Source organism: Salmo salar, chromosome ssa25, assembly GCF_905237065.1.
Source record: "Salmo salar chromosome ssa25, Ssal_v3.1, whole genome shotgun sequence".
Lineage (NCBI taxonomy): Eukaryota > Metazoa > Chordata > Actinopteri > Salmoniformes > Salmonidae > Salmo > Salmo salar.
This window is the reverse complement of record NC_059466.1, coordinates 37,918,229-37,933,441: the sequence shown is the minus strand read 5'-3', so window position 1 is coordinate 37,933,441 and position 15,213 is coordinate 37,918,229. Positions and strand designations below refer to the sequence as shown.

General features: G+C 46.1%; 1 protein-coding gene across 1 annotated transcript in view; it reads right to left on the bottom strand.

The window, feature by feature from the left end:
• Positions 1–15,213, bottom strand: part of LOC106586724 (interleukin-1 receptor accessory protein-like 1-B) — a 468,880-nt gene that overhangs the window by 252,857 nt on the left and 200,810 nt on the right. The window contains exons 4-5 of the mRNA XM_014174290.2: positions 10,601–10,787; positions 6,253–6,406 (exon numbers count right to left, since the gene is read on the bottom strand). Coding sequence (XP_014029765.1) covers positions 6,253–6,406; positions 10,601–10,787 — 341 coding nt within the window. The remainder of the gene's footprint in view (positions 1–6,252; positions 6,407–10,600; positions 10,788–15,213) is intronic.

Sequence of the window (15,213 nt, the reverse complement as noted above, 5' to 3'; positions counted from 1 at the left end):
AGGATGTGAGAGCTTTAGCTATCAACCTCTACACTGACACAAAAAGACTGAGAAAGATGGACAGTGAAAGAGACAAAGTACTACGCTATGTTACATGTAACACTTTGCTTACCCCTCCCTCCCTCCCTCCCTCCCTCCCTCCCTCCCTCCCTCCCTCCCTCCCTCCCTCCCTCCCTCCCTCCCTCCCTCCCTCCTCTATGTCATTAGGCAGGAAGCTCTGTATTTATAACCTCCATAAAGTTTTTATGGCCTCAACCATTACATGGAGGTCACATTGACATGCTAACAAACACACACTCACACACACACACGCACGTACGTATGCACGCATGCACGCACGCACACACACACACACACACACACACATACACACACACGTGCTTCTACATCTTCATTGCTTGCTGTTTGGGGTTTTAGGCTGGGTTTCTGTACAGCACTTTGTGACATCGACTGATGTAAAAAGGGCTTTATAAATACATTTGATTGATTGAATTTGATTGACATAGACACACACACAGAGGCACACACACAGAAACACATACACACACACATACTCTACAGTACACACTGCACACACAGTAGAAATGAACATACAAGCAATCCGACATGCAGAACACACCGTGCTGAACATACAGTATGACACACACATACACACACACAGTCGTACACTGCACACACGAACACGCGGACACACATACAGTCACACACACCGCCGTGATGTGAGCGGTGATAAAGGGAATTGTTGTGTATCTATTTCCTATCGGCCTCATTCTTATTGAGCTCTTCCGGGGATAAAACACTGGTCATCAATGACCTATTAGGAAGCTTGGCTTTCGGGATCACGCCCCTGCCTTGTCCAACAGGAGGTGTTGTTGGAGGAGAAGTATATATCTCCCTGTTCCAGCTCAGTGAGAAAGGAGCGGTGCCTTGTTTCCTACAAGACCAATGACCAGTAGGCTTGGGTGGTATCCAGATTGTTATACCTTCATACCGACATACCGATCCCGGGATATTGAGTAATACCACCTCTGAACAGAAGGGTGCTATTTTCAAACCCCAAAGGTTAGCAATGCTAACACATATATGTAAAATACCATAGAGAATGCTAACTAAATGCTAACAGACGCATTGCGAACATTTTAAACAGTCTCTGACTTAAACTATTTGCAGGAAAGACATCCCAACTCATAAAGTTATACAAGTAACTCAAAAATGCTACTCACAGTTTGCTGTACGCACAAAACAAATATTAGACAGCAAGGCTCTTGACCCAGGAGGGGATTCTCTGCTGTTACCAAGTGCAGCTTGATTTTGGAAGAAGCTAACCACTTAGGTAGACAGCTACCTAGCTAATAAATGACCAAACCAAATGCTCAACTGCAGAGCATTTTAGACAGTTATCTTGATAGTTATAAGACATCTAGCAGGCAAACATTTAGTTATGAACTCTATACTGTAACTAGATCACATGCCGAGTGCTGCACAACAGTGAGTGACTAGCAAGGCTCTGGTCTCTCGTTGTGGTGTGCTTGTAAACAAACACCACAACAGTGAGTGACTAGCAAGGCTCTGGTCTCTCGTTGTGGTGTGCTTGTAAACAAACACCACAACAGTGAGTGACTAGCAAGGCTCTGGTCTCTCGTTGTGGTGTGCTTGTAAACAAACACCACAACAGTGAGTGACTAGCAAGGCTCTGGTCTCTCGTTGTTTTGTGCTTGTAAACAAACACCACAACAGTGAGTGACTAGCAAGGCTCTGGTCTCTCGTTGTGGTGTGCTTGTAAACAAACACCACAACAGTGAGTGACTAGCAAGGCTCTGGTCTCTCGTTGTTTTGTGCTTGTAAACAAACACCACAACAGTGAGTGACTAGCAAGGCTCTGGTCTCTCGTTGTTTTGTGCTTGTAAACAAACACCACAACAGTGAGTGACTAGCAAGGCTCTGGTCTCTCGTTGTGGTGTGCTTGTAAACAAACACCACAACAGTGAGTGACTAGCAAGGCTCTGGTCTCTCGTTGTTTTGTGCTTGTAAACAAACACCACAACAGTGAGTGACTAGCAAGGCTCTGGCCTCTCGTTGTGGTGTGCTTGTAAACAAACACCACAACAGTGAGTGACTAGCAAGGCTCTGGTCTCTCGTTGTGGTGTGCTTGTAAACAAACACCACAACAGTGAGTGACTAGCAAGGCTCTGGTCTCTCGTTGTGGTGTGCTTGTAAACAAACACCACAACAGTGAGTGACTAGCAAGGCTCTGGTCTCTCGTTGTGGTGTGCTTGTAAACAAACACCACAACAGTGAGTGACTAGCAAGGCTCTGGTCTCTCGTTGTGGTGTGCTTGTAAACAAACACCACAACAGTGAGTGACTAGCAAGGCTCTGGTCTCTCGTTGTTTTGTGCTTGTAAACAAACACCACAACAGTGAGTGACTAGCAAGGCTCTGGTCTCTCGTTGTTTTGTGCTTGTAAACAAACACCACAACAGTGAGTGACTAGCAAGGCTCTGGTCTCTCGTTGTTTTGTGCTTGTAAACAAACACCACAACAGTGAGTGACTAGCAAGGCTCTGGTCTCTCGTTGTTTTGTGCTTGTAAACAAACACCACAACAGTGAGTGACTAGCAAGGCTCCGGTCTCTCGTTGTGGTGTGCTTGTAAACAAACACCACAACAGTGAGTGACTAGCAAGGCTCCGGTCTCTCGTTGTGGTGTGCTTGTAAACAAACACCACAACAGTGAGTGACTAGCAAGGCTCTGGTCTCTCGTTGTGGTGTGCTTGTAAACAAACACCACAACAGTGAGTGACTAGCAAGGCTCTGGCCTCTCGTTGTGGTGTGCTTGTAAACAAACACTATGTGACTGGAGAAATACCAGCAAGCTTCATAATGAACATTTACGTGACAGGTGAAATGAAGAACGCAATCTCATAATGTATTGCACAAGTTGACTGCAGGTATTTACTTAAAAAGTAGATATGAATATTGAAATGTATTGAAAAAAACAAATAAATAGTTTAAACAGTATTAAAAAAACATCCCGTGGCTATTTCCAAATACCCCAGGATGCGGTATATACGGGTATACAGCCCAAGCCTAATGACCAGCCTTATCAATATCAGGATATACAGAGAGATATGGAGACAGAGATCTACACTGGAATACACAGGCCTTCAACCAGGCCTAGGGAAACTGTTAGTAAACAGTAGCAACAGTATGGTCTACACAGCCTGACTCCTTTAGCTTCTAGGGACTCTTCTGATTCCTGGTTTTCACAGAACAAACCAAGCCAGTCACAACCTATCAGCTGTAGAGAGAGAGAGGACCGATAGAGAGTAAAAAGGGGAAAGAAAGAAAGAAAGAAAGAAAGAAAGAAAAAGAAAGAAAGAAGAAAGAAAGAAAGAAAGAAAGAAAGAAAAAGAAAGAAAGAAAGAAAGAAAGAAAGAAGAAAGAAAGAAAGAAAGAAAGAAAGAAAGAAAGAAAGAAAGAAAGAAAGAAAGAAAGAAAGAAAAAGAAAGAAAGAAAGAAAGAAATAAAAACAGAGTTTAACCTTTCCCTCCACCCTAATCAGCACAGTTGAACCAGCAGGGCCCCATGCTCCACTGCCTCATGCCCAGCCAGCGGAGCATGCACCTGGGCTGCTCCGAGTAGAGCATGCCCTCAACCCTGGAACTCACCCTGCAGCTAAGGCTGACTGAGCACGGCTGTGTGTTTGTGTGTCTCATTGTGGAGAATGTACATGTGCAGCGGACTTTTGTAAGTGCATGTTTGCGTGTGTGTGTGCGTACATGCGTGCAGGTGTGTGTACTTGCGTACGTGTGTGTGTACAGTATGTGTGTATGCAAGTGTGTGTGTATACAAGGGTGTGTGTATTCACATAGGCATGCCTGTGTGTGTGTTGATCCTTGACCTTGGTCCTGGCTCTTTAACTGTCTGTGTACAAGGGGCCTCAGTGCTCAGTTGGCTAATGTGCTGATCTGGAACAAGAAATGCATTATGGGCCAACGCTCCAACAGCAATTAACACACCAGCAGGAGGCCACAGCACTGTAGAAAGATGTGTGTGTGTTAACCTTTGAGTTGTTTCTGTTTTAACCCTGTAACCAAGCCTAACCCTGTAACCAAGCCTAATTAACCCTGTAACCAAGCCTAACCCTGTAACCAAGCCTAATTAACCTTTTAACCAAGTGTAATTAACCCTGTAACCAAGCCTAATTAACCCTGTAACCAAGCCTAACCCTGTAACCAAGCGTAATTAACCCTGTAACCCTGCCTAATTAACCCTGTAACCAAGCCTAATTAACCTTTTAACCAAGTGTAATTAACCCTGTAACCAAGCATAATTAACCCTGTAACCAAGTGTAATTAACCCTGTAACCAAGCCTAATTAACCTTTTAACCAAGTGTAATTAACCCTGTAACCAAGCCTAATTAACCCTGTAACCAAGCCTAATTAACCCTGTAACCAAGCCTAATTAACCCTGTAACCAAGCCTAATTAACCCTGTAACCCTGCCTAATTAACCTTTTAACCAAGTGTAATTAACCCTGTAACCCTGCCTAATTAACCTTTTAACCAAGTGTAATTAACCCTGAAACCCCGCGTAATTAACCCTGTAACCAAGTGTAATTAACCTTTTAACCAAGTGTAATTAACCCTGTAACCAAGCCTAATTAACCCTGTAACCCCGCGTAATTAACCCTGTAACCAAGTGTAATTAACCTTTTAACCAAGTGTAATTAACCCTGTAACCAAGCCTAATTAACCCTGTAACCAAGCCTAATTAACCCTGTAACCAAGCGTAATTAACCCTGTAACCAAGCATAATTAACCCTGTAACCCCGCGTAATTAACCCTGTAACCAAGCCTAACCCTGTAACCAAGCGTAATTAACCCTGTAACCAAGCGTAATTAACCCTGTAACCAAGCCTAACCCTGTAACCAAGCCTAATTAACCCTGTAACCAAGCCTAACCCTGTAACCAAGCGTAATTAACCCTGTAACCAAGCGTAATTAACCCTGTAACCAAGCCTAATTAACCCTGTAACCAAGCCTAACCCTGTAACCAAGCCTAATTAACCCTGTAACCAAGCCTAACCCTGTAACCAAGCGTAATTAACCCTGTAACCAAGCCTAATTAACCCTTTAACCAAGCCTAACCCTGTAACCAAGCCTAACCCTGTAACCAAGTGTAAATAACCCTGTAACCAAGCCTAACCCTGTAACCACGCCTAATTAACCCTGTAACCAAGCATAATTACCTCTGTAACCAAGCGTAATTAACCCTGTAACCAAGCGTAATTAACCCTGTAACCAAGCCTAATTAACCCTGTAACCAAGCGTAATTAACCCTGTAACCAAGCCTAATTAACCCTTTTACCAAGCATAATTAACCCTGTAACCAAGCCTAATTAACCCTTTAACCAAGTGTAATTAACCCTGTAACCAAGCCTAATTAACCCTTTAACCAAGTGTAATTAACCCTGTAACCAAGCCTAATTAACCCTTTAACCAAGTGTAACTAACCCTGTAACCAAGTGTAACTAACCCTGTAACCAAGTGTAACTAACCCTGTAACCATCTATCAAAAATAGATGTTCATCCATAATATGTTGAATTTCAAAGGGAAGATATAAGATGTTGTTGGTGTGTGTGTGTGTGTGCGTGAGAGAGAGAGAGAATCTCCTACAACCAACATACAACACTATTGCAAAAAAGTAGAACGGAGAAAAGTGAAAAAGAAGAACTGCGGTGCAGAACAAAGAAGTAATATCCTAAACAATTACACCCCTGCATCCCTCACTCCATCTTCCCTGTGACAGTGTACACCCCTGCATCCCTCACTCCATCTTACCTGTGACAGTGTACACCCCTGCATCCCTCACTCCATCTTACCTGTGACAGTGTACACCCCTGCATCCCTCACTCCATCTTACCTGTGACAGTGTACACCCCTGCATCCCTCACTCCATCTTACCTGTGACAGTGTACACCCCTGCATCCCTCACTCCATCTTACCTGTGACAGTGTACACCCCTGCATCCCTCACTCCATCTTACCTGTGACAGTGTACACCCCTGCATCCCTCACTCCATCTTACCTGTGACAGTGTACACCCCTGCATCCCTCACTCCATCTTACCTGTGACAGTGTACACCCCTGCATCCCTCACTCCATCTTACCTGTGACAGTGTACACCCCTGCATCCCTCACTCCATCTTACCTGTGACAGTGTACACCCCTGCATCCCTCACTCCATCTTACCTGTGACAGTGAGCTCGGTGGTCCTGCGCACAACGAAGCCACCGAAGGTGACCTCACAGGTGTAGTTGCCGATGTCGTCTTCCTTGACCTCTCTGATGGACAGTGTATCTCTCCTCTGGAGGATGGAGGCCCGCCACTGCTTTGGACGACACTCCTGGGTGTCACACACACACACACACACACACACACACACACACACACACACACACACACACACAATACAACATGGAGTTAAAGTGCAATTGACACCAACACATGCAATCATCATACCATAGAAAACAGTGTTGGATTGTGATCTGATGAACACCAACAGCAGGGCAGATTCTGTTGAGATGGCCGATACATGATGCCCTTGTCAACGTTTCTTTGGATAGTGGCGTCTATGACAGTAAAGGCCATCAGGGAACAGGAGACAAAGCAGACGCCGTATTTTATTCAGACAGTAGTGAAGACTGTGAAGTGAGCAGTGGAATCATAGTGTATCACTGCCAGAGAGAGAGAAGCCATATGGGACGATGATTTAGTAACCTGAAGTATTTAACTTATTGGATGTTTATTACACTGAATAATCCAGATTCAGTATTCTCTGAATGGGTCGGACACACAATGTCATTTAAAAAGTATCCACTGGCAAAATAATGTGAGTGTGTGTTTTTCTCTGTGTGTGTATGTGTGTGTGTGTGTGTGTGTGTGTATGTTTTTCTGTGTGTGTATGAATGTGTGTATGTGTGTGTGTTTTTCTGTGTGTGTATGTATGTATTATGTGTGTGTGTGTGTGCCTCTGTCTCTTTGTGTGTGTGTGTGTGTGTGTGAGTGTGTGTTTCAATGTGTGTGTGTGTGTGTGTGTGTGTGTGTGTGTGTGTGTGTGTGTGTGTGTGTGTGTGTGTGTGTGTGTGTGTGTGTGTGTGTGTGTGTGTGTGAGTGTGTGTGTGTTTCTATGTGTGTGTGTGTGTGTGTGTGTGTGTGTGTGTGTGTGTGTGTGTGTGTGTGTGTGTGTGTGTGTGTGTGTGTGTGTGTGTGTGTGTGTGTGTGTGTGTGTGTGTGTGTGTGTGTGTGTGTGTGTGTGTGCCTCTGTCTCTGTGTGTGTGTGTGTGTGTGTGTGTGTGTGTGTGTGTGTGTGTGTGTGTGTGTGTGTGTAGGAAGACTGTATGTCTCTTCTCTCCAGGTACTCTCCTCCATCTCTGGCAGGGATAACCCTGGCTCAATAGATTCTATTCCACCGTTGCTCGCGGCAACCTGGGATCCAATCAGCTGGGCTGCGTAGCAGTCCAAATAACTTCAGGTTCCAGTCCTCCAAGTCATTAACCAAGCCTCCATTGAATTCTGGGTAAACCTGGAGGTCGAGCCTGACCGGCTAATCTACCGCTGATATTCCTTTGATTAGTTTGGCCTGGGTTCTGTGATCCGCAGGCCATGCCTTACCTCAACAGGGGAGAACTCAGGTGAGTAAAGGTAACTCGAGAGTCAGATAATAGATATTTTAGGCTAAGAGCATTTAGAGGCCACACCCAAACACTCCATTCCGCTCTCCTACTTTTCCATAGGGCAAAGATGAATAACACGAGTTCACTGCTCATCAGTGTGTGTGAAAAATGAATCCCATGTTACTGAAAGCCCTCTGTTCTCCTTTCCGTTCCTCTCTCTGTTACTCTCTCTGTTCATCTCTCTGTTCCCCTGTCTGTTCCTCTCTCTGTTCCCCTGTCTGTTCCTCTCTCTGTTCCCCTGTTTGTTCCTCTCTCTGTTCCCCTGTTTGTTCCTCTCTCTGTTCCCCTGTTTGTTCCTCTCTCTGTTCCCCTGTTTGTTCCTCTCTCTGTTCCTCTCTCTGTTCCTCTCTCTGTTCCCCTGTCTGTTCCTCTCTCTGTCCCCCTATCGGTTCCTCTCTCTGTTCCCATTTGTTTCTCTCTCTGTTCCCCTGTCTATCCCTCTGCCTGTCCCCCTCTCTGTTCCCCTGTTTGTTCCTCTCTCTGTTCCTCTCTCTGTTCCCCTGTCTGTTCCTCTCTCAGTTCCCCTGTCTGTTCCCCTGTCTGTTCCCCTGTCTGTTCCTCTCTCTGTTCCCCTGTCTATCCCTCTGCCTGTCCCCCTCTCTGTTCCCCTGTCTGTTCCTCTCTCTGTTCCTCTCTCTGTTCCTCTCTCTGTTCCCCTGTCTGTTCCCCTGTCTGTTCCTCTCTCTGTTCCTCTCTCTGTTCCTCTCCCTGTTCCCCTGTTTGTTCCTCTCTCTGTTCCTCTCTCTGTTCCTCTCCCTGTTCCCCTGTTTGTTCCTCTCTCTGTTCCCCTGTCTGTTCCTCTGTCTGTTCCCCTGTCTGTTCCTCTCTCTGTTCCCCTGTCTGTTCCCCTGTCTGTTCCTCTGTCTGTTCCCCTGTTTGTTCCTCTCTCTGTTCCCCTGTCTGTTCCCCTGTCTGTTCCTCTGTCTGTTCCCCTGTCTGTTCCTCTCTCTGTTCCCCTGTCTGTTCCCCTGTCTGTTCCTCTGTCTGTTCCTCTCTCTGTTCCTCTCTCTGTTCCTCTGTCTGTTCCCCTGTTTGTTCCTCTCTCTGTTCCCCTGTCTGTTCCTCTGTCTGTTCCCCTGTCTGTTCCTCTCTCTGTTCCTCTGTCTGTTCCCCTGTCTGTTCCTCTCTCTGTTCCCCTGTCTGTTCCTCTCTCTGTTCCCCTGTCTGTTCCTCTGTCTGTTCCCCTGTCTGTTCCTCTCTCTGTTCCCCTGTCTGTTCCTCTGTCTGTTCCCCTGTCTGTTCCTCTCTCTGTTCCCCTGTCTGTTCCTCTCTCTGTTCCCCTGTCTGTTCCCCTGTCTGTTCCTCTCTCTGTTCCTCTCTCTGTTCCCCTGTCTGTTAATCTCTCGGTTTCTCTCTCTGTTCCCATGTCTGTTCCTCTCTCTGTATTCATGTACTGAGTGTTTCTCCTTAATGACCTCTACACTGGTACTGGTGCCCTGCAGACTGGCCTGGTACTGGTGCCCTGCAGACTGGCCTGGTACTGGTGCCCTGCAGACTGGCCTGGTACCGGTGTCCTGCAGACTGGCCTGGTACCGGTGTCCTGCAGACTGGCCTGGTACTGGTGCCCTGCAGACTGGCCTCGTACTGGTGCCCTGCAGACTGGCCTGGTACTGGTGTCCTGCAGACTGGCCTGGTACTGGTGCCCTGCAGACTGGCCTGGTACTGGTGTTTCTGCTAGATCTGACCTGGTACTGGTGCCCTGCAGGCTGGCCTCGTACAGGTGCCCTGCAGACTGGCCTGGTACTGGTGTCCTGCAGACTGGCCTGGTACTGGTGCCCTGCAGACTGGCCTGGTACTGGTGTCCTGCAGACTGGCCTGGCACTGGTGCCCTGCAGGCTGGCCTGGTACAGGTGTCTTGCAGACTGGCCTGGTACAGGTGTCTTGCAGACTGGCCTGGTACAGGTGCCTTGCAGACTGGCCTGGTACAGGTGTCTTGCAGACTGGCCTGGCACTGGTGCCCTGCAGGCTGGCCTGGTACAGGTGTCTTGCAGACTGGCCTGGTACAGGTGCCCTGCAGACTGGCCTGGTACAGGTGCCCTGCAGACTGGCCTGGTACAGGTGTCTTGCAGACTGGCCTGGTACAGGTGTCTTGCAGACTGGCCTGGTGCTGGTGTCTTGCAGACTGGCCTGGTACAGGTGTCTTGCAGACTGGCCTGGTACAGGTGTCTTGCAGACTGGCCTGGTACAGGTGTCTTGCAGACTGGCCTGGTACAGGTGTCTTGCAGACTGGACTGGTACTGGTGTCTTGCAGACTGGCCTGGTACAGGTGCCCTGCAGACTGGCCTGGTACAGGTGTCTTGCAGACTGGCCTGGTACAGGTGCCCTGCAGACTGGCCTGGTACAGGTGTCTTGCAGACTGGCCTGGTACAGGTGCCCTGCAGACTGGCCTGGTACAGGTGTCTTGCAGACTGGCCTGGTACAGGTGCCCTGCAGACTGGCCTGGTACAGGTGTCTTGCAGACTGGCCTGGTACAGGTGCCCTGCAGACTGGCCTGGTGCTGGTGCCTTGCAGACTGGCCTGGTACTGGTGTCTTGCAGACTGGCCTGGTACTGGTGCCCTGCAGACTGGTGTAATTCTCCCATTATGACCATATGACCCATGCATAACCTGACCCAGTCAAAGCTTCCTACAGGCAGGCCTTTTAAATACTGTACAAACAACTGTGGAAGGAATCTGAAAACAAAGCAATAAGCCACCAAGGTAAATCCGACACGCACGCACGTGCGCACACACACACACACACACACACACACACACACACACACACACACACACACACACACACACACACACACACACACACACACACACACACACACACACACACACACACACACACACACACACACAGTCAGGTCTCTCACCTTGAACCAGGTGATATGGGGGTCTTTCCCAGGTTCTGTGTAGTCCTCTATGTCTGGACAGGTGATGTCTTTGCTCTTGCTGAGTTCCGCCTTCTCCATGTGTCTCATCACAGAGTTGTAGCACAGGTCTGTGTCGTTCTCAGCCACATAAAGAGACATGGAAACCTTCATACAGTAGCTTGAATTCCTGAAACACAGATACAACGAAGAGGTCACTGACAGGATTCACAGTACAGTACAGCTTTCACACTTGGTCCTTTTCAGCCAAGTTTTGTAGTGGTTTGCTACATTTTTTGTGCAGTGTGAACACTCAAAAGGAACTCAGACCCCACAAAAGAGCCCCTGAAGCAAACCGAACAGAGACCATCTCGAGAGGTGGTCTGATTTTAGTTGGCTTAAATTCGGCTGTCTGGATCCTTTTTTTAGGACAATGTGAATGCAAAGCTCCCCAGGTTCGCTTGTCATTTTTCCCACACCACACATCAAATCCAATTTTTATTTGTCACACGTGCCAACTAACGGTTAAATGCTTACTTACCAGCCCTTAACCAACAATGCAAGAAACAGAGTTTACCAAATAAACGAAAGTAAAATAAAAAGTAACACAATTAAATATAAATAATGAGGCTATATACAAGGGATACAGGTTAGTCGCAGAGTCATTTGTACATGGGGGTAAAGTGATAAAAAACAGCGAGTAACAGCGGAGTAAAATCAAAGGGGGGGGGGTCAATGTAAATAGTCCAGGTGGCCATTTGATTAATTGTTCAGCAGTCTTATGGCTTGGGGGTAGAAGCTGTTAAGGAGTATTTTGGACTCTGGTACCGAATGCCGTGCAGTAGCAGATAGAGCAGTCTTTGACTTGGGTGACTGGAGTCTTTGACAATTTTTTGGGCTTTCCTCTGACACCGCCTAGTATATAGGTCCTGGATGGCACGAAGCTTGGCCCCATTGATGTATTGGGCTGTACGCACTACCCTCTGTAACGCCTCACAGTTGGATGCCTCACAGTTGCCATACCAGGTGGTGATGTAACAGGTCAGGATGCTGTTGATGGTGCAGCTGTAGAACATTTTGAGGATCTGGGGACCAATGCCAAATATTTTCAGTATCCTGAGTGGAAAATGAGTTGTCGAGCCCTCTTCATGACTGTCTTGGTGTTTGGACCATGATGCAGTAGTTTGTTGGTGATGTGGACACAAAGGAACTTGAAACTCTCGACCTGTTCCACTACAGCTCCGTCGATGTGAACGGGGGCCAGTTCAACCCTCTTTTTACTGTAGTCCACGGTAATCTCCTTTATCTTGCTCATGTTGAGGGAGTGGTTGTTGTGCCTGGCACGACACTGCCAGGTCTCTGACCTCCTCCGTATAGGCTGTCTCATCGTTGTCGGTGATCAGGCCTACAGCACTGTTGGGTCGTCAGCAAACATAATGATTTTGTTGGAGTCGTGCTTGGCCACGCAGTCGTGGGTGAACAAGGAGTACAGGAGGGAACAAAGCATGCACCCCTGAGGGGCCCCTGTGTTGAGGATCAGTGTGGCAGATATGTTGTTGCCTACCCTTACCACCTGAGGATGGCCCGCCAGGAAGTCCAAGATTCAGTTGCAGAGGGAGGTGTTTAGTCCCAGGGTCCTTATCTCAGCGATGAGCTTTGTGGGCACTATGGTATTGAACGCTGATCTGTAGTCAATGCATAGCATTCTCACATAGGTGTTCCTTTTGTCCAGGTGGGAAAGTGCAGTGTGGAGTGCGATTGAGATTGTGCCATTTGTGGATCTGGAGGGCCGGTATGCAAATTGGAGTGGGTCTAGGGTTTCCGGGATGATGGTGTTGATGTGAGCCATGACCAGTGTCATGACGTTGGCCTCTTTTGGTACAGGGAGGACAGTTGACCCCCTCCCCTTTTGCACCACCACCCAACCTACCTTCCCCCCAACCCAGGCCCTGTGTGAAAGGGTTGTAAAAACTTTAAAATTCCAGGAGAGTCTCTGGCCACATGGCCCATAGAGAGACACAGGAAATTCTTCCAACTCACAGAATTGGGGAGCCAAGCGACATTTGTGTTCTGGAGAAGGTATGGAAGATTGGTGAAGAATCCAGCTACGAACTGGTCCGCTGGGTACAATTTTGTGATACTCAGAAGAGACAATACAGCCATATTACCATAAAACTGTTTATATAATAGCCTCAGCTTGAGACTTGCATCATAATGGTTGTATAGAATGTATTAATAAGGATAAAGCTTTTGTAATACATTGAGATGCTATGTACTGATGTAATGTGATAGAATTGTATTTCTGAAACCAAGTCTAACTCAGTCATAGGCACGCCCCCAGGGACACATACAGGACCAGGCGTCATTTGACAAGCTGTTCAAGGGTCACTATAAAACCCACCCTGATTTACATTTCTTTAGACCAGGCCTCCACTCCATGGCCAATAGGTTTTACCATCCAATTCCTCTACTGAAAAGTGAACTACACCACGTGGTTAACTTTTAGACTATCGAGACCGACAGAATAAGAACAAGTCTTTGATATTAATTATTAGTCTGCAGCTAAGTAAATTATATCATCGAACGCGAAGACCAACGAAACATCCATTCTATGACGACATTAATGAATGTCGCTCTGAAAGAACCATTCTAACCGAGAGAGAGAGAGAGAACGTGGACAAAACTCCCCAACAGAACCGAACTCTCCAACAAGAATCAGAACGACACATGAGCGTAAATATATATTGATTGCAATTGTTCCCGAATGAGCGAGCCTTCAATTGTCAATTGTTAATATTAATGAACTCTGTGTACCTTCTCAGCTGACTGTTTATGACCCATTGTCTAACAGACCAGCCATGCCTGTTAGCCATTAGCGCACATTACTATACCAATCCTTTGTGACGATAATTACTGTTTGTATGTTTTCTGTTAATTACTTACTGTAGTAAATAAATGATTTTAAGACAATTGATGTATGGATGATTTTAGTAAAGACTGGGTTCGTGCAGATACAACAATTTACGACGTTTGGAATGAGACTGGACTCGAGGTAAAATACACCATTTAAACCAGAAGATAATCGGCCCATACTATAATAGAATAGAATATTATAGTACGGGAAAGGTATATTTGGAAAATTATAGCTTTGTAATCTGAATATTCTCCTTGGTGCCCCGATCTCCTAGTTAATTACAATTAACCTGTTAGGGCTAGGGGGCAGTATTGACACGGCTGGATAAAAAACATACCCGATTTAATCTGGTTACCACTCCTACCCAGTAACTAGAATATGCATATACTTATTACATATGGATAGAAAATACCCTAAAGTTTCTAAAACTGTTTGAATGGTGTCTGTGAGTATAACAGAACTCAAATGGCAGGTCAAAACCTGAGAGATTCCTTTACAGGAAGTGGCCTGTCTGACCATTTCTTGAACTTTTTTTCCATCTCTATCTTTTACTAAGGATCTCTGCTCTAACGTGACACTTCCCACGTCTTCCATAGGCTCTCAGAGCCCGGGAAAAAACAGAATGTCGTCATTCCAGCCCCAGGCTGAAACACATTATCGCCTTTCTCAAGTGGCCGATCAAGGGACTCTGGGCTTATGTGCGTGACCCGACCGCCCCCGCCTTTGTGATTTTTTCCTCTGTTTGCCGAAAAGGAGATTCCCTGTCGGAATATTATCGCTTTTCTACGAGAAAAATGGCGTAAAAATTGATTTTAAACAGCGGTTGACATGCTTCGAAGTACGGTAATGGAATATTTAGAATTTTATTGTCACGAATTGCGCCATGCGCGCGACACTTCTTTACCATTTCGGATAGTGTCTGGAACGCACGAACAAAACGCCGCTATTCGGATATAACGATGGATTATTTTGGACCAAACCAACATTTGTTATTGAAGTAGCAGTCCTGGGAGTGCATTCTGATGAAGACAACAAAAGGTAATCAAACTTTTATAATAGTAAATATGATTATGGTGAGTGCTAAACTTGCCGGGTGTCTAAATAGCGAGCCCGTGATGCCTGGGCTATGTACTTAGAATATTGCAAAATGTGCTTTCACCAAAAAGCTATTTTAAAATCGGACATATCGAGTGCATAGAGGAGGTCTGTATCTATAATTCTTAAAATAATTGTTATGCTTTTTGTGAACGTTTATCGTGAGTAATTTAGTAAAATGTTAGCGAATTCCCGGAAGTTTGCGGGGGGTATGCTAGTTCTGAACGTCACATGCTAATGTAAAAAGCTGGTTTTTGATATAAATATGAACTTGATTGAACAAAACATGCATGTATTGTATAACATAATGTCCTAGGGTTGTCATCTGATGAAGATCATCAAAGGTGAGTGCTGCATTTAGCTGTCTTCTGGGTTTTGGTGACATTATATGCTGGCTTGAAAAATGGATGTCTGATTATTTCTGGCTTGGTACTCTGCTGACATAATCTAATGTTTTGCTTTCGTTGTAAAGCCTTTTTGAAATCGGACAGTGTGGTTAGATTAACGAGAGTCTTGTCTTTAAATAGCTGTAAAATAGTCATATGTTTGAGAAATTGAAGTAATAGGATTTTTAAGGTTTTGAAAATCGCGCCACAGGCTTAAAGTG